Source organism: Clupea harengus, chromosome 26 (assembly GCF_900700415.2).
Source record: "Clupea harengus chromosome 26, Ch_v2.0.2, whole genome shotgun sequence".
Lineage (NCBI taxonomy): Eukaryota > Metazoa > Chordata > Actinopteri > Clupeiformes > Clupeidae > Clupea > Clupea harengus.
Window position 1 is genome coordinate 10,407,662 of NC_045177.1, and position 18,780 is coordinate 10,426,441.

At 44.8% G+C, this 18,780-nt stretch overlaps 2 protein-coding genes and 2 non-coding genes across 5 annotated transcripts; all 4 read left to right on the forward strand.

The window, feature by feature from the left end:
• The first annotated feature begins 17 nt into the window (after positions 1–17).
• LOC105903448 (mitochondrial glycine transporter B) lies at positions 18–11,169 on the forward strand. Of its 2 annotated transcripts, XM_031564123.2 has the most exons (9): positions 18–1,082; positions 1,612–1,712; positions 2,735–2,818; positions 3,573–3,697; positions 4,707–4,791; positions 6,164–6,343; positions 7,099–7,267; positions 8,527–8,693; positions 9,080–11,169. In XM_031564123.2, exons 3-9 carry the CDS (start codon positions 2,768–2,770, stop codon positions 9,200–9,202), a joined length of 900 nt encoding a protein of 299 aa, XP_031419983.1. In that variant the 5' UTR covers positions 18–1,082; positions 1,612–1,712; positions 2,735–2,767; the 3' UTR covers positions 9,203–11,169. The 2 variants fall into 2 exon arrangements, with proteins under 2 accessions (XP_031419983.1, XP_031419985.1); XM_031564125.2 differs by lacking the exon at positions 2,735–2,818.
• Positions 11,170–14,371: 3,202 nt separating this feature from the next.
• rpsa (ribosomal protein SA) lies at positions 14,372–18,529 on the forward strand. Its single transcript, XM_012831210.3, has 8 exons — positions 14,372–14,474; positions 15,418–15,588; positions 16,267–16,385; positions 16,761–17,006; positions 17,213–17,341; positions 17,941–18,109; positions 18,229–18,282; positions 18,373–18,529. Exons 2-8 carry the CDS (start codon positions 15,456–15,458, stop codon positions 18,465–18,467), a joined length of 945 nt encoding a protein of 314 aa, XP_012686664.1. The 5' UTR covers positions 14,372–14,474; positions 15,418–15,455; the 3' UTR covers positions 18,468–18,529.
• On the forward strand, positions 15,798–15,937 carry LOC116219927. Its single transcript, XR_004163365.1, has one exon. It is a non-coding gene; the product is annotated as a small nucleolar RNA SNORA62/SNORA6 family (small nucleolar RNA).
• LOC116219931 lies at positions 16,529–16,668 on the forward strand. Its single transcript, XR_004163369.1, has one exon. It is a non-coding gene; the product is annotated as a small nucleolar RNA SNORA62/SNORA6 family (small nucleolar RNA).
• Positions 18,530–18,780: the final 251 nt, after the last annotated feature.

The following is an 18,780-nucleotide window of genomic DNA, read 5'->3' on the forward strand; positions in this document are numbered from 1 at the left end:
CAGCAAATAGACAGCTCGTTTTTCTATCCACTTTGACCGTTGTGGGGAACACAGAGAAAAACATTCACGCAAAATAGATTAATTAACTTAGAATGGCAGTAATAAAAGTTCCTATTTGGCAAGTTCCCATTTCCCTTGTTAGATCCTGTGCTTACGCAATTGTTAGACTTTACCAGCAGAGGGCTCTGTGTTCGAAAATTCTAGCCTTTGGGTGGCATTCTGGTATGAACTATAGGGTATCTACACTGCACCTCTGCAGGAGTGAGCAAGCTGAAACCGGTTTGCAAGCAGAGTGGGCTAGGAAAGAAAGAGGAGTGGCATCCGTGTACGACGTCATCACTGCGGAATTGACGAAACACTACTTTACTGTGAGACCGAACACCGCTGTCTGTGAGCTTGTGTAACTTGTGTATCAGCTGGTTCAGGTCTGTGACTATAGGCATTGTTAAAACGCCTCTAGTTACTACAATATTGATCACCAGCTGTTGGTTGGGGTCTTAGGGTTGTGAACTACTGTTCGCTAGAAATAAGGTTATGGTGTAATAAGTTAGCCAGCTAGTACGTTAGCATATCTGACGTTATGCACCGTACTTCTGATAGTGATGCTGCTAACGAATACGTCTTTCAAGTCGAGCTCAAACTTTTTCGTGAACTTTTGGTAGCAAATTATTAAGCAAGGCTACTACACGTTTCGCTTTAACAAAACGTTCTCCGTTGTCATCACTCGGCGTTGTCTGGTTCATGACAAAGCGAAGTCAGACCTTGACCGGTAACGTTGGCTAATGAGTCTTGCTAATCAGATAACGTACCAGCCACCCGGCTCTAACCGCCCTCGATAGGTTAAACGATCACGTAGAGCCTGCGACATACCCAATAGTACAGATTAGCATGCTGTTAGACTAGCATAGCACCAGAGCCATGTAAAGAGGTTCTGGCTAAGCACTACATTTCCCGCAACGACTCTGACACCGGCACGCTAACTTTAACTGGCTAAGCTAGCCAGCAGTTTACCACTCTGCTACCAACATGATGCGTCCCTCCTCACAATGACAAAGTTGGTCTGTGATTGATGACAGAAAGAGGTAAGTTAGCTACCTACGTTAATGTTACAGTACTGCATGCGTTACCCAACACGTCTCAACAGCTTGGAAGAGTTGACACTTCACTGACTTAGCAGAATGTGTGGATGACTTTGGCCATCTATATTGTAGAGGTACAAGTGATGTCTAGACTTAGTTGAAGAGCTTGCTCTATTCTGGGGTAAATGAACGTTTGTCAATGCTAATGCCTAGTTAAGTATTAGCTGATATCAGACAAGTTTATTTGGCCAAACCAAAGTTTTGGTTCTCTGGCTGTCCTCTAGGATGAATGACAGTGCACATCGACGTTGAAATGATAGCATGTTTTTAGATTATGGATTTGTCGCATTTTCAAATCATACAAGTGCTGTATGCAAGTACGATTGAAAACCAAAGTTGTTCGTAACTAAACAGACAGAGAATTTGTTTATTCGTAGAACACGTTTTGAAGGTCAGTGATAGAGCGTGGTCAAAGTTTTTGCAATGTTTTCATTATAGTTTGATGCATCGGTTATATGTGTTATTCGTGCAGTAAGGTGTCGAGTTTAGTCCCCATCAGTCAGCAAGACGGCGAGGGAGAGAGAGGAGCCGGAAGCAGCTGCATCACCCCGTTCCAGAATGGAGCTGTTTTTGGTGAGTTCACGTTACTGTAATGTACATCAAAGAATCCAAGAAATCCTACGTGCTCTCGCTAAAGCCTCAGTTGGTATTTACTATTTATGCTGATGTTAACTATGCAAGACCTGCACATCTTTCGAGAACTTCAAGTGATGTAGCTAAACGCTTTTGGAGCTTTGCAGCTGGACTTGTGGGGCCACTTTGCTCCTTTACTGTTTTGATGTGGATAAATCCTTGCTCCAGAATGATGTGGAGAGTTCATGTTCACAGTAAAGGGCTAAAACGGCTTTAGACTACCTTAAATCCCCAGAGACAAAGCAAAAGAGGGTGGGATTTAGGGCAAGCCCCCTATTATTGTCAGTGTTTTATTGGTCACTTCTGGTTGAAGGCTTGGGGTGATAGGCTGTTGCCATGGATTTCCATTTAAAAGGTGGGACTGAGAGAATGAGTAAATTGGAGCAGTTGAAGAGGGAACAGGTTGTGGGTACCAAGCTAGGAGAAGCAGCCCCCTTTGGGTAAATGGCAAGGGCTCAGGAGGAGCTTCACTGAAAGGCCTGATAGCTGTGGCTGGAGGACAATACCTAACCTAGTTTTACACTGGAGGTGGTTTTAGATTTGCAAGTCATTATAATTTTTTTTTGCATTTCACACAGCCTCAGATTCAAAATACTGACCCATATGCAGTCCTGATTTGTCACATAAAAAAAAAAACACACACACACACACACACACACACACACACACACGCAAACATAAACACATACAGCAACTGCATGACTCATGTCATGAAAAAAAGCCCCTATCTGGCAGAGAGCAAAGGAGCTGAAAGCAGAGTGAGTCTAAGCGAACCCGAGCCTGAGAGAAAAGCAGTGAGGCTCGTGGATTAAGCTGCTGCTGTGTGTGTGTGAAAGAGCGCGAGAGGGAGAGAGAGCGAGCGAGGGAGGGAGGGAGGGAGGGAGGGGGAAGAGATAGGCATTGTGTGTTGACAGGGAAGGGGGGGAGAGATGGAGGCTCACGCTGTAATATGCTGTCTGTAGCAGCAGAGAGGGACAGAGGTGTAACAGGGAGAAATGCAGGAGAAACAGGACTCTCCAGCCAAAGCCAGCGGCGTCCTGGGAAAGGTAGGCCAGCTAGCCAGTGGCAAGCCAACACAACTCCGTTGTCACCCTTGTATGGCATGCATGTACTGTGTGTGGCGCGTGCTTGATGCACCTACGCACCGATGGGTGTTTGGGTGCACGCGTCGTCATTCCGTGGAACATCGGCCCCTATCCAGATGTGTTTCCATTGGATGTCCATGGTGGGTTTTGTGTCTTTTGATATCTGTGTTTATCCGTGTGACAGTATGGCGTGTGTCTCCATGAAGCGTATAAGTAATAATAAGGATGGGATAAGTATTATACGCTTTGGCAGCTTTGCTCTGTGCGTTTTCTCTGTCTGTATTGATCTCCATCATATTATGAGTTTGTGTGTGTGAATGTGTGAGATCGTGTGCGTTTTCTGGTGGTTGACGCTGATTTTCAACATCTTTCCATCTGTAATTATGCAAATTGCCCCCACTTATCGTGCGGTGTTAGAGGCACAGTTGGGTGAAATTCTGGTCCCTGCACGTACCAGTTTTCATCACGATTTTCTTGATGCTTCATATGTGTGTCAATTTGTATCAACAGATTGACACCAATATTATTTGTGTGTCTGTTTGTTTGTGTAGAGAATCATATTGGGATGTGTGATTTCTGTAGTAGCGGCTGTACGCTATCAGTGTCCTCCACACCTCACCCTGTTCTCTCTCTGTCTCTCTGTCTCCTCTCCTCCCATCTCTGTGGCCCCCGCTCCGTCTCACGTCTCCTCTCCACCCATCTCTGTGGCCCCCAGGCTCATCCGGCTCTGAAAGCCTTCATGTGCGGCTCCCTGAGCGGCACCTGCTCCACGCTGCTCTTCCAGCCGCTGGACCTGGTCAAGACGCGCCTGCAGACGCTCCAAAACAACAGTCGTCCAGGGTGAGGCGCTGTTCTCTCCTCTGCCCCCACTCTCCTCTCTCTCCTCACTCCTCTCTCTCCTCACTCCTCTCTCTCCACTCCTCACTCCTTTCTCTCCTTCTCTCCTCACTCCTCTCTCTCCTTCTCTCCTCACTCCTCTCTCTCCACTCCTCACTCCTTTCTCCTCACTCCTTTCTCTCCTCTCCTCACTCCTCTCTCTCCACTCCTCACTCCTTTCTCTCCTTCTCTCCTCACTCCTCTCTTCTCACTCCTTCTACCCTCCTTCTCTCCTTCCCTTTTTTTCTCTCCTCATTGTGCTTGCCCCCCCCCCCCCCCCCCCTCCGGTCCTGCTCTCCCCTTCTCCGTTTTGTCCCCTCCTCTCTCCTCTCATCTTTGGTCCAGCTCTGGACCCGAGCCGTTTGACCTACATTTCCATTTCATGTCCTCGTGGGCTAATGGAGAGTGACTGTTTGTTTGCTGTGAGCGTGTTGCACTTGGCAGACTCATAGGAATGACTACAGTGTTTTATCACAAGGTGCATGTGTGTATGTGAGCGAACCTTTGCCGCTCTGCAGCCCGCTGCATTTGGGTGAAGAGGCGGTGACCCCTTAATCTGCAGTCTGTAAAAAGCCTTTGGAGAGCTTGCTGTTTTAAAAGGCATGTGGGCTGCCTCTAGTGCTGCACTGGTAGTCAAGGCTGTTATTCTAACTCTCCCAGTCCTACTCCTTTTGTCTCTGAGCATGGTGTGATGCTTTACACGTAGATGTCTCTTGTCATGTGTGCTTTTCAATCTTTCTCTCTCTCTCTCTCTCTGTCTCGCTGTCTTCTGTCTGTCTGTCTGTCTGTCTGTTTGTCTGTCTGTGTGTTTGTGTTTTGAGGTACTGTGTTCATTTAATGTGTGTGTGTGTGTGTGTGTGTGTGTGTGTGTGTGTGTGTGTGTGTGTGTGTGTGTGTGTGTGTGTGTGTGTGTGTGTTTGTCAATGTGTGAGGCTGTTAGCTGTCTGTAATCATTCGGGCTGTCTCTCCGCAGGGCTCCCAGGGTGGGCATGATGACAGTATTCCTCAATGTCATCCGTACGGAGCGGCTGCTGGGGCTGTGGAAGGGAGTCTCTCCGGTGAGGATCACATGCACCCATTTGCTCTCCAACAACCATGTAGCCACTCGTTTTAGAACCATCAACCACCCCTGGAATCACCTTTATGATTCTAACACAGCCGGTGAATCAAGAGGTTACATTTTATGTGCTTAATATGTTTCAATGGCCATATACTATATTCAATTGTAAATTATTTTATCAAATCTCTATCGGATTACATATATATGGGACTATTATGCCACCCTCAGCAGATAACTAGGATTTTCTGTAAAACGCTCTGGTTCGCTCATACAACTGGGGTAACCATATGAAGTAAGATCTATAAGCTAAGAGGAGTTAGCTATAAGCTACATATTAAATCAGTTTACAAAGGCCAGAATATTCATGCAGATAAATTCACAACATTCTTATTGTTACATATTTGGTCCTGGTTGCGCTCATCAAGCTTAAAAGCATGAGACAGTTACACATTAACATAAAGTGAGTGACAGGGTTTTTGATGTCTTGTGGCCAACGCATACACACTACCTCTGTCTGGCATTAGTGAGGCGGCGTGTCAGGCCTTTCACCTCGGTGCCCCTGTTAACACATTAGAGCTGCACTCCGCACACATGAACAGTGTCGTAGAGACAGCAGTGTAACTACAGTCAGTGTGCTACGCATAGAATTGGACAAGAAATACAGGTCAATTGCTAAAGTCCATGGAATCTTACCCTGATTACTCTCAGAATCAATTTAATAATGAAATTCAGCTAAAGATCTAATTATATAATTTGCTGTGTGTTCACTCTAATGTGTTGTGGTCCTCGTTGTTGTACTTGGGGGAGTTGGGACACAGGATGAGTAATTAACTCCCAACTGTCTCGAGCTTATTGACTGGGTTTGGTGAACACCTGTTCTCAACGTTTCTCTGTAGCCTGAGCAAACGCTAAAGCAGTTTAAACTTTCCTTCTTCAGTGCAGACTGAGACAGAACAAAACCTGAACAAAGACATTTTAGATCATTAAATGAAAAGTATAAACATAGCAAGCTTTTTCTCACTCCAGTCGCCAAACATTAGGTGGATTTACAAACAGATACTAATCATGTAAATACTAATAAGGTCATCATTTGTTAGCTTGAACATTTACAGGAATGATTTAAGTAGGCTATGCAGTGTTGGGTTGGCTGCCATCGTAATCTAAATAAAGTAACTAATAATGGTTCTTTTCCGTTGGCGTGTTCAGATGTCAGATACCTTTTCAGTTGTGACGATGTTTGATGAGCATCATGTTTTTGTAGCAATATCATTGATGCATTGTTTCCTCCCTCCCGCCCTCTCTCTCTCTCTCTCCCTCTCCCTCTCCCTCTCCCTCCCTCTCTCTCTCTCTCTCTCTCTCTCTCTCTCCAGTCCTTCGTGCGGTGCATCCCTGGCGTGGGGATCTACTTCAGCACCTTCTACTCGCTGAAGCAGCACTTCTTCCAGGAGCGGGCACCAAACGCAGGCCAGGCCGTGCTGTTGGGGGGAGGCGCTCGCTGTGTGGCAGGGGTCGCCATGCTGCCCGTCACGGTCATCAAGACTCGCTTTGAGGTGTGTGTCCACACGGTCTGGCACAGAACATTCAGTAGAATAGGCAAGATTATCTTGTGGAAATAAGTAATGTTTATTGACAGATTTAATGTATTGAGAGTTTCTACTTCTTTATATTAGGGTTGGGGTCATGATTTTCGATTTTTTTTTTACTGAATGACTTACCTTGCCTTAGATTGGGGTGGATGTGGACTAAAGGTATCAAAGCCGTTTTTAGAAAGCCAAAAGCACATATCCAATCAGGATCAATGAAATGAAATGTGGAAAGGACATAACAAGAGGACTGTGTAGAAGAGAGCACATGACTTGTAAATATATATACGTATGTGGAATGGTACTCCATAAAGATCCATGAATGACCCTCCTATACCCCTTTTCCACCAAAGCCGGGCCGGTGCTGGTTCTGGGCTGGTTCCAATTCTGGAACCAGTTCTTCGGTTTTCCACACAAATAAAGCTGGCTCCGGTTCCAAAAAAACAGGTTCCAAGTCAGCTCCAGCTTTTAGGCGGGCCAGAAACAAGAACCGGTGACGTCGGGTTCGTCCCTACTCTGGCTCTCGGTCTGTGGAAAATCAAGCTGGTTCTTAGATAAGAACCAGCACCGAACCGCATAAGCACCAGCCCGGAACTAGCACCGGCCCGGCTTTGGTGGAAAATGGGTACTATTGATCCTAGTGAAGGTTTGAAGGGTTGTTGTACAACGACACATAATGCAGGTTTGGCTGAAGTGGTGGTGTGTGTTTGTGCTTGTTCCAGAGTGGCCGCTATAACTACGTGAGTGTGTTTGGGGCCCTGCGCAGCGTGTGTGAGACCGAGGGGCCCCGGGCCCTGTTCTCTGGCCTGACTGCCACCCTCCTCAGAGATGCCCCTTTCTCCGGCATCTACGTCATGTTCTACAGCCAGGCCAAGAGGTCTCTCCCACAGGGTACGTGTGTGTCTTTGTCTGTGTCTGTGTCTGTGTGTGTGTCTGGATCTGTGTGTGTGTCTGTGTGTGTGTGTGTGTGTCTGTGTCTGTGTCTGTGTCTGTGTGTGTGTCTGGATCTGTGTGTGTGTCTGGATCTGTGTGTGTGTCTGTGTGTCTGTGTGTGTGTCTGTGTCTGTGTGTCTGTGTGTCTGGGTCTGTGTGTCTGGGTCTGTCTGTGTGTGTGTCTGTGTGTGTGTGTCTGTGTGTCTGGGTCTGTGCCTGTGTGTCTGTGTCTGTGTATCTGTCTGTGTGTCTGTGTGTGTGTGTCTGTGTCTGTGTGTCTGGGTCTGTGTGTCTGGGTCTGTGTGTGTGTGCGCATCTGTGCATAGAGGCAATTCAAGTTTGACCTGGCTCATGTATAGCTCACAGGATTCTGGTTTTGATGGAAAGTTGCTTTCAAACTGTTTGTTTGGTGATTTTATCCTCTAATTTATTTTGATTGTGTCATGTGAAGGATAGATAAAAACACTTCTTGTTTCTAGTTGACCAGGCTAATCACTATGTAGTTTTTTGGTTTCAGTCAGAAGTTCCATGAAAATTAGGCTGCTAAATATATCTCTGATGTATCAGTGAGGAAGCTACTTAGTTTAATGGATGCCAACTGTACTGTTGTTGGCGTTTATTAAGGCAAATCTGTTTGCTGTTAGCTACTTAGCTTGTTAGTTTTAGATAAAAACTCCGTAATGCGTCTGTCCGATGCCTTTTTCCCCTTGTCAGGACTGCCCATTAGCCATAGCCCTAAAAATAAACCAGGACGGCGAATAATGATGAGCGAATCATTTTTGGTGAACGGATCTTTTAAGGGTGATTTGTGGCGCAGTAGGGGAGTATTTCCACAGCAGGCCTGCTAAGAGGCTTAAGTGTTGCATAAGCCCAATATTAGCTCCATCAATGAAGGCAGGACCATTACCAACACTGCATCCTGGAGATGGCCACGCTCTCACGGCTAACCAAACACTCCCTGGTCTGCCCCTCGCATTCCCCATACGCACAAACAAGTTACATAAAAAGGGTCTCTGCTCCACAGAGTAGGTGACTTCAGGACATCTCAGTGGCTACCGATGTCTCATGTCCCTCCATCGCATTCTGTCCCCCCCTGTCGTTGCACCCCACTCTGTCTTTCTCTTTCTCCGCTGTCTCTCTCTCTCTCTGCTGTCTCGCCTACTGGCTCACGCTGTCTCACTGATTCACTCTGTTTCTCTCCCCTTTGTCTCACGCAGAAGTGACTTCATCCCCGTATGCTCCGCTGGTGAATTTCGGCTGTGGCATTGTGTCGGGGGTGTTGGCCTCTCTGGCTACGCAGCCGGCAGACGTGGTGAAGACGCATGTGCAAGTCAGCCCAGACCTCTACCCCCGTACCGCGGACGCCGCACGCTTCATTTACACGGTAATAGCATGAGCAAGTGACTTTACACGGATTTATCTGCCTTTATTAAGAGACATGTAGGTTCATACTAAATACTTGAAGTAATAGTCGCACAATTTGCTGTTTTCACTTTTAAGTCAAAATTTGTATGTGGTGTTAATGTGATGCAATACTGCAATGTCAATTTTTTGTTGACAAATAATATACTTCTAGTGTTTGATTGAATTCTGATGGCATTAAACAGCAAACTTGCCCCAACACTCATTTTAGAAAAGAATGAAGAAATTACCACAAAAAGTTGAATATTTTCCTGTGCAGCAGTGTTGAATGGCGATGATGGTAGATCCTAACGAACACTGTTGGTACCGTTCTCTCTCTCTCTCTCTCTCTCTCTCTCTCTCTCTCAGGAGCATGGCTTGAGAGGGTTCTTCCGGGGCGCAGTGCCGCGCTCCCTGAGGCGGACCCTGATGGCTGCCATGGCCTGGACCGTCTATGAGCAGCTCATGGCACAGATGGGGCTCACGTCCTGAGTGCACCTGGACTGGACTGGACTAGAACGTGTGGTGTGCACATGGCATTTTATACAGAACTGAATTATGTGAAGGAGAGGAGTGTGTTCATTTGGAGAGAGAGAGAGAGAGAGAGAGAGAGAGAGAGTAAGAGAGTATTTATACTTTGATGTGGAAGTGTAAAAAAAAATATATTTTCTCACTCCGGAAGGACAACTCAAATATGAGTTTGATGAGACTGAGTGCTGGACTGTCTACAGAAAGTGTTTGTGTTGAAATCATTTTCAACGTGAGCCTGTGTGTGTGTGTGTGTGTGTGTGTGTGTGTGTGTGTGTGTGTGTGTGTGTGTGTGTGGTTGTGTGTGTGTTTGTGTAGTGTTCATGTTGTGGAGAAGACTCCAGCCACACCTAACGCGTGGTGACACTCCTCGGCCCCCATCTGATTTGACTGGTGATTCAGTCAGACAGAGTGACACTCCCAAGAGAATTTGTTCAGTATCTAATCCTACCTTGTCAGCCATTTCAAGACTCCAAACCTTGCCAACCTGTTGCTCCTAGATACGTAACTCAGAGTAGCTCTCTGTGAAGGATGGAAACAGGCCAGTTGGGAATAGATGAGTTTACTTATGTAGAAGAACACAGAAGCTCAGACAATCAAGATTAAATGCAGATTATTGCTTTTCTCAGCTGGGCATGTTGTTTTCCAGCAAGGCACATATTAGAATGGTGAAACTGGAATCTCTGCTATGTAGCTACGCTACGCTAAGGGTTGCTATGCCCTTGGCTAATATTAGGTAGCATGAACTACAACATACTGAAGATGCTTAAGGAGTTATTAAGAGGCTTCAAAAGTTTTAGGTTTTTTTTGCTGTGTGAATGAAGATGATGCCACAAACATTGTGGTGCCTTTTTTAAATTGTTTTGTTTCCTGCAATCCTTTGTATTGCCCAGTTCCCATAATCCTTTGTATTGCCAACTTCTGCCTTTATGTAATTAATTGAGTTTTGGTGCACTTCCATCCTTGCAACCACAAGAGGGAGTCTTTGCCTGTCTTACCCATTCCTTCTCAACATTGATGTAACGAAACACGATCATTGACTCTTAGCACCAGAAACAGCTCCAATGAAGTTGGATGTGGCTGGTGCTGTGTGATGTGAATGATGGTGTGTGTGTGAGTTCCCTCTAGTCACTGTGGTGGTCATCTCTGTATGTACAGTTCAGTCCACAACACTGCAGCATGGGAAGAGAACATGCCTTTATGAAGGGACTCAAAAGATGGCTGGTTTCATCTTTCAAGTTTTAGCAATCTGAAAGTCAGCCTTTTGGTGGGGGTTAGCATTACTACCCATGCCGAGTCAGAAGGCAAGGCATTCCTAGCAGGATTGGAGTTCTCTCATGTGAAAAGCTCCTTTCCTGCCAACAATGAGAAATCTTTTACAGCGGTACAGTAGTAGTAGATTGGCTGTTGGCTTTTAAAACGAGGCCATTTTGCTCCACCTGATTGGATGGCAGTGTGCAGACTGCAGTGTGGTTCCTGTGCAGCGTTAACAACTGACAGCCAAACCCACACCAGCAGGAGGAGCACAGCCAGTGGATGGAGGAGTCCGTGGTCTAGTCTCATCCTCTTTCATCGCCATGTAACTTGAGGTTGTTAATGGCCAATGGCCATCACGGCCAAAACCCCTTACGCTAACGTGCAAATGTGCTTTACTGTTATTCACAAGTTGGAGTAAAAGTATTTCGTTTCTTTGTGTTTGTGTACACAAATGTTGAGTCTAGTGCTGGATGTGATCTGGTGTCCTGAGTGAGACCGAGTGTACACGTCTGTGCCATTCAGTGGAGTCTGCCTTGGCTTTTTGGAATCTGCATTCATCAGTATTTTTGTCCTCATGGTCGTTGTAGATATTATCTGTCTGTGGGGGTTTTTTCTTTTGGTAAAGTGTTCCCTGCGTTTTTTTTGTGAATAAATCTGTCACCCTTTTTGATGAACTGTGTGAGACTGTCATTTAGTTTTTTTCAAAAGTGTTTTCGCCTTCTCTGCTTTAGGACTGAGCCAACAGCTTGTGGTGAGTTGTGTAAGGATACTAAAGACAAAAGTTTTGAAATGCGTTGAAGATGATGGAAAATCTGGAATGAGCAAACTTTAGTGTTGGTAAAAATAATTATAGAAAAATTATTGTTATTTTCACAAATTAAATGTGGCTTTAGCACACAGTAAAAGCTTGCATTGTAATGCTGACCTAAACTAAACCTGATATGAGATTTCACACTGGTTTACGAAATGGGACTAAAAATAATCAACAGCTATGTGGCATGCTGTGAACACTCAAAAAGTGTTCTCATCAGATGAAAAACGTTATCTCTGGCAGGCGTTTGCCCTACTGTCATCTAATATTTTAAAGGTCACCCTATTGCATTCTGGGCTCTGCGTGTCTGCCTCAAAGGTCGACCATAAATAAGGCTTTATTTGTAGCAGGTAACTATTTATCACTGTGTTTATTATGTATGATTACTGCTTGGTGGGTACTATCGGTTGACCGAATATTAAACTACAAAATCTACAAAACTGCCATGGGCCATCATCAGATTCCCAGAATGTATTGAAGAATACTGATGACAATAGAAGGTCTGTGAGGAAGCTTAATGGGTGTAGTCCTTACCTCCACCCTTTAAATAACATTCAAACCCGTTTCCTTGTATGTGCAGCGATGTGATTGGCCTGCCACATGATGCATCATAGTGTTCAGTGTGTCTCCTGGTAACCCAACTCACTCTTTGAGTGTTCAGACTCGATGGAATGATCACCATGGCACCAAGGGAAGTGGACAGTGAAGAAGGGAGAGGAGAGAGTAAACAATGATGTGGGGTGGGAGAATGGACCATGAAATGGGGAAACTCATTCATGAAAAAAATCACAAAAATATATATTTAAAAAAATGCCACCGCCTTACTCACAGGGTCTGGTCTTTGCATTATGACATTGGAGTCTCCACTCCATATGTTTCCCTTAGTTTTGTGTCTATAGGCTAGTATAGTATTTTGCTCTACTGTGTCTCAATCATATTTCTATGAGGAACAGTGTGTCACAAACATTTGGGAATCGAAATATTGCATCAGGTGTCCATACGTCACAGGGTATGCCTTCTTTTAAATCCCCTTTCCACCAAGCCTCTGGTAGACTGCCACATGTAGCCATTTTATTTGACATCAAACAGCCGAGCAGGTGGAATTTTCAGCAGGCTACAATTGGGAAGATCCCATGTCTGTCACCACATACAACAGGCTACATAGTCCACACCGTTTGGTCAGTACTACTACAAATTAGATAACTGAGCTGGCCATGACAGGTTGGCTGAGCTAGGCTAGATCAAAATGGCTGCTGGATCCAAGAGCAGGCCTAGGGTTATAGTATGGAAGTCTGCAGGGGACTCTCTCTCTCTTTTTACTCTCAGTATCCCGAGATCACAGCTTATTATCTTGAGATCTCGGGGATAACAAAAATGGTCATCTCAAGATAAGCTATTTATCTCCACCTGAGTAAGGCCCTGATGAAAAGCCGTATGAGTTCATAAATGTTCTCTGTCTGACTCTGCGCCATGCAATGTCCTACTGGTTCTAAGATAAATAACATGTAATCCCGAGATCACAAGTTAATAAGTTGCTATTTCGAGATTCCATTCACAAGATAAGTTGTGATCTCGGTATAATGGGAGTAAAGAAAAAAGCTACAGACACTGGCGTGGTACGAGTAAATGCATTAACTCGTTTATTGTGATTTGATGATTTGTGAAGTGGCTGAACTGTTTATAGGAAAGTGCTAATTGTTATCCATTTTATTTGAGTGAACCACTTCACTCCACTCTTCCAACTCATGGCTCCCTTGAAGTATCCCCAACTTGAATGCAAGTGTTCATCCATTCATTTAGAAACATGTCCAAGTTCTCCCTAAACTAAAAAGTAAAAAGGAAGGGATCCTTGGCACTGAGGTACTCTTGTTCCTCCCAGACCACTTCAATCAGGAACTACATACTCTTCCTCCTCTTAGACCACTTTGTTTGTCACTTGGGTGTTGTTACGGTTGATGACCACAACACGTTGGAGTTACAGTACCTGCCCACAGAAAGGTATGTATAAGGTAAGTATAACAATAAAGAGGATGTAATACATAAACATCATTGTGTTGTCAAGCAATGTTCAGTAACAATGATCATTGATTAAGTTATTGTGTGTATACATCTGTGTGTGCCTTAGTCTTATTAGACTACAAGATGAATATAGAAATAACAAGAAAAGTCATTAATGGATGACATTAGTTTACTGCTGGCTAAGCATTTAATTCAAGTCGGACACCTCTTCCCAGACGAGTCTTTAAGGATTTAAACATTTCAGTTATTTTTTGAAAGCATGCCAGGGTGTTTTAACTTTGAGGATAGCCTATCCAAGATAGATGAATTGCATTAGCCCATAACACAGGTTGGCTCGTGCTTCCTTGGTAATACAGAAATATGCAGACATAATGTGCCTCTCTCTTTCAATAAAGGGAACAGGACATGGATTTGGCAGATAGACAAACCAGAATTGGGCAGTGATTGGCGTTTGTGATTGGTGTGTGCAAATCTTTCCTGGCATAGAAGTATTCTCAGGTCGCCACGCCTATATCCAAAATTCACGACTTTTCATTCACGGATTTTTTTATTATAGGGCCCTACATAAAATCGTTAATTGTTTTTCTTTAGAACTAGTATTATAGTAGAACCAAATTGTAACAACCAGTTAGTCATCACAGCATTGCAGTGGCTTCCATATTTCTCACAAGTCTTAGCATATATGCAAAGGGCCCTGTCAAATGCAATCAAGTCACAGGGCAACATGCTCACTCTCACAATGCTGAGGTTCTCATCGCCCCAGGCCCACTGCCAGGCACTCTGGTTGGTTGAACACACCTCATTTAGTCAATCAAGAGCTTTATAATTACACCAGTGTCTTATCTGGTGTGTTTGGAGCTGGACTAGACAGAAGGTAGCCTGTGTGGAGAAGTCCAAAATTAAAGCATAGCTTGAGAGTCAGTGTTAGTGCACGTTTATGTTCGTGGTTGTTTTAATAATTAAGGCTGTCGCCTGATGCGATAGAGGGCGGTATTTCCGAAAACCTGTCCATGTGCAACACAAAATTTGAGACGAGGTAATGAAAATCTTCAATGATTGGTTGGTGGCCTGACATATATATGACGTCACATCCCATTTACGTTCTCTTTTTCCCGTGCAGTCCAATACTCCATACGGCGTTGTCTCGTGGTGAGTTTGAATTTTAGAGAAAAATCCTTTATATAGTTGTTTTTACTTATCTATTTTGTCAAATATCGGTATAAAACGTGGTATACATCTTACATTTGAGTCATGCGAGCTCACTGTGACCGTACCAAGTGCGCAATTTAATGGAAAGGAAGTAGGCCCAACGCAGCCAAAGTGCACATGTACCATGAAGTTAGCATAAGGATGGCTAGCGGGAAGACGAAATGGCCACATCACATGTTCGTGAAGTGGGATTCAGGCGGTGTTGCGTGTTAACCGGGGGGAAATTATTCAAAGGCTGATTACTTTTTTCTCCCTTAATGTTGAAATGTATCGGCCAGCCAACATTACGATTTAGCGATGCGTTAATGTTGGCAACCTTGCGTGCTTGTTAGCTAACGTTAACTGCTACTTGAGGGTAGATTTATGCACCGTACTCATCTTGGTGTTGGCTTATCTAAACTCAAACAAATAATGTATTGTACCGACCTTAATGTATTTCCCATCAACGTGTGAAACTACGGCTAATCTTAATGTAAAAACATGCCTCATCTTAAAATAATAGTGGTCATGTGTAGGATGGAATCACCCCTGTCGTTCCAACTGGCTTCCTGGTTAGCACAGCATCGCCAAAAGTTAACATACTCGTAAGCCTATAATCAGTGTCAGCTGTGCTATGTGTGCTTTGTTATGCTAGGGTTTTGCATACGTTTTCTGAAGCTACATTTGTAGTTTTCGACCAAAACGACTTTCGAAAGAAATATCACATTGCACGGTTTGCATCGGTTTGAAGTTCACGAAAGTAGTTTTGGAAGAGTGGCCTATTATGATTCTACGGACTTGTAGCAAGCTATTGTATTTGTGTGCCTGAGGTAGTTGCAAAGTATTAATGTATATGTATTCAGTTGTGTGCTGTGATCCTAATGATCCGTTACTGTTGTATGTGTTTCCCTGTAACTCGTAACTCAAGGGAAAGTGTTCACGATGTCCGGAGGTCTGGATGTCCTTCAAATGAAGGAGGAGGATGTGCTGAAGTTCCTGGCTGCAGGAACCCATCTGGGAGGTACCAACCTCGACTTCCAGATGGAGCAGTACGTCTACAAAAGGAAAAGCGATGGTCAGTAGTGGCGAGAGCCTCATCTCACTTGTATTCAGTAGATTATGGCCATCAGACACCCTGGTGCGTGTATGTATTGCATCTGAAAGTGAAAAACAAAATAAGTTATAGAAATGGTCAATGAAAAATAACTTGAGAAACCATATTGGGTACCAGTTAATAATGACTGACACCCAGGTGCATTTGGTGCCTGTATTTCTAAGTCTGGAATCGCACACTTTTAAAGCCTGGCACTATTGTTGGTGTTTGGGTGTCGGACGTGTGCTAGAGCAACCCGGCCGGGTTTTCGCTAACACCATGAGGGCTCCGGCCCCATGACTGGGGTTAGATAGTGACCACAGCCACACTACTTTTTTTTGCCAGATCTGTACTTCTACAGGGATCCTGAACACAGGATTCTGACGCGCATGAACACAATAAAATAGTTGTAGTCATAGCCGATCCAGTGGCCTAGGACAGAGTGAGGGACCTAAATGTAATTCTAGCAGCAACATGGAGAGAGTAAAGAGTGAACAGCGGAGGAGTTAGTTACGTGTCCTCTTTGGCGGATCAAAAAACCAAATGTGCCACCAACATTTTTTTTTGTTTTTAAAGCTAATTCCCCAACCATCAGACACCCTGGTGCGTGTATGTATTGCATCTGAAATTTAAGCCTGTGTCTATCTTCACCACTGTCAGGTGTGTACATTGTCAACCTTAAGAAGACCTGGGAGAAGCTTCTGCTCGCTGCCCGTGCCATTGTTGCCATTGAGAACCCAGCTGATGTGTGCGTCATCTCCTCCAGGAATACAGGACAGGTAACGTGTGCAAGCAATCACCTCCAATCTCAGTTTTCCAATTGTTCAGATATATATTTTCACTAAATTCTTTTTCTAGTTTATTTCTGGAACATTGGTAGTACCACCTGAATATTTGGTGCTTGTGTTTCTGTAAGTCTGGAATCGCACACTTTTAAAGCCTGGCACTATTGTTGGTGTTTGGGTGTCGGACGTGTGCTAGAGCAACCCGGCCGGGTTTTCGCTAACACCATGAGGGCTCCGGCCCCATGACTGGGGTTAGATAGTGACCACAGCCACACTATCAGTAAATTGCGTTTAAATCGAATTGCTTTTTTTCCTGATTTGTTTTCATCCTTGTCTGTCTCAAGTGCTCTTTTTCTGATCTCTTTATAGAGAGCCGTGTTGAAGTTCGCTTCAGGCACTGGCGCGACCACCTTTGCCGGCCGCTTCACCCCTGGTACCTTCACCAATCAGATTCAGGCTGCCTTCAGGGAGCCCCGCCTTCTGATCGTCACCGACCCCCGTGCTGACCATCAGCCCCTGACTGAGGCGTCCTACGTCAACATCCCCACCATTGCCCTGTGCAACACCGACGCACCCCTCAGATATGTGGATATCGCCATTCCATGCAACAACAAGGTAATGACATGAAGTCACAAAGAACTCACTTAGTGTAGTGTATATGGTGAGCAGAGTACATTTAAGGCTCGTTTTCGAAGGAGTTGTAATGGCTGGGGAAAGCAGATCCCATATTTAGCTGTCTAAATAAATCTATTCTAATTGTGGTCTTATTGCATATATAATGGAAAGGTGCTGAAGGCTTTAATTCTTGTGTGGTATTTTAGGGCCACCACTCTGTGGGTCTGATGTGGTGGATGCTGGCCAGGGAGGTGCTCAGGATGAGGGGTACCATCTCCAGGGAGCACCCATGGGAGGTCATGCCTGATCTGTACTTCTACAGAGATCCTGAAGAGGTAAGGACACGCATCAACACAATGCTAATGGTCATAGGAGCATTTGTGGTTATTGGATTTAGCATACGCCTTTGTCCAAAGTGACTTGTAAAACATTCGAAAACGGATGGAATACAAACAAAATAAGTTAGACATGGTCAATGAGAAATAAGGTGAGAAAATATATGGGGTACCAGTTAATAATGAAACCCAGGTGCATTTGCTGCTTGTGTTTCTGTAAGTCTGGAATCGCACACTTTTAAAGCCTGGCACTATTGTTGGTGTTTGGGTGTCGGACGTGTGCTAGAGCAACCCGGCCGGGTTTTCGCTAACACCATGAGGGCTTACGCCCTATGACTGGGGTTAGATAGTGACCAGAGCCACACTACTATATTTTTGCCAGATCTGTACTTCTACAGGGATCCTGAAGAGGCAATGACACGCATGAACATAATGCAAAAATAGAGCTGAATCATGGCATTTAAGAGGGCAGGTGTCGATCCAGTGGAAGGATCTACATTTAATTCTTGCAATTATAGGGAGACGGTTGATCAAAGACCAAATGTGCCACCAAATTTTTTTTTGTTAAAGCTAATTCATCAACCACCGTTTCTTTTCAGATTGAGAAGGAGGAACAGGCTGCGGCTGAGAAGGCTGTGGGCAAGGAGGAGTTCCAGGGCGAATGGACCGCTCCCGTTGCTGACTTCGCTCAGCCCGAGGTGGCCGACTGGTCCGAGGGCGTCCAGGTGCCCTCCGTTCCCATTCAGCAGTTCCCTGCTGGCCTTGAGAGTAAGTGGCAAATGCTCTTAACCCTCAAAACAATCTGGTCTGTTCTGCTCAGCACAACCTATAGTGGCCACTGCAAAGGTTTCAAGACTAACGTGCCTGACTCTTTCTCTCTTCAACAGCTACTGCTGCTTCAGTCGCTGCCAAGGCTGCCCCTGCCGCGGAGGTTTACGCAGGTGAGATGGTTAACTGATCAATTTAGTTTGCAAGCAGAAAATGTCAATTCCTGTGCAGGTTTCTCATTTGGTGTCATTGTCTCTTTACAGAGGACTGGAGTGCCCAGACAGCCACTGAGGATTGGTCAGCTGCCCCCACAGCTCAGGCTGGTGACTGGGGCGGTGCCACCGCTGATTGGTCATAAATGGCATCAATCCCACGGTCTTGTGCTTTTGGTTGTGATCAATAAACTCGACTGGTTTAATACTTTTGTCTGTTCCTTGTGAATTGGTGCACTTTACATCCAGGCTTGTATATGGACATAAGTTTGCAGTCACACACACATCTTCACAATGAATTTGATTCCAAATGAAATTTAAATCCGTTTTTTGTAAATGAGCAAGTTGACCCGAAAGGTAGATCATTTCCAAATGCGTGTATTCTACGTGCTATCAGTAGTTGCACTTCAGCCAAGCAATGAAATGGTGTAACTAAACTAGTGTGGTGTGAAGGGTTTG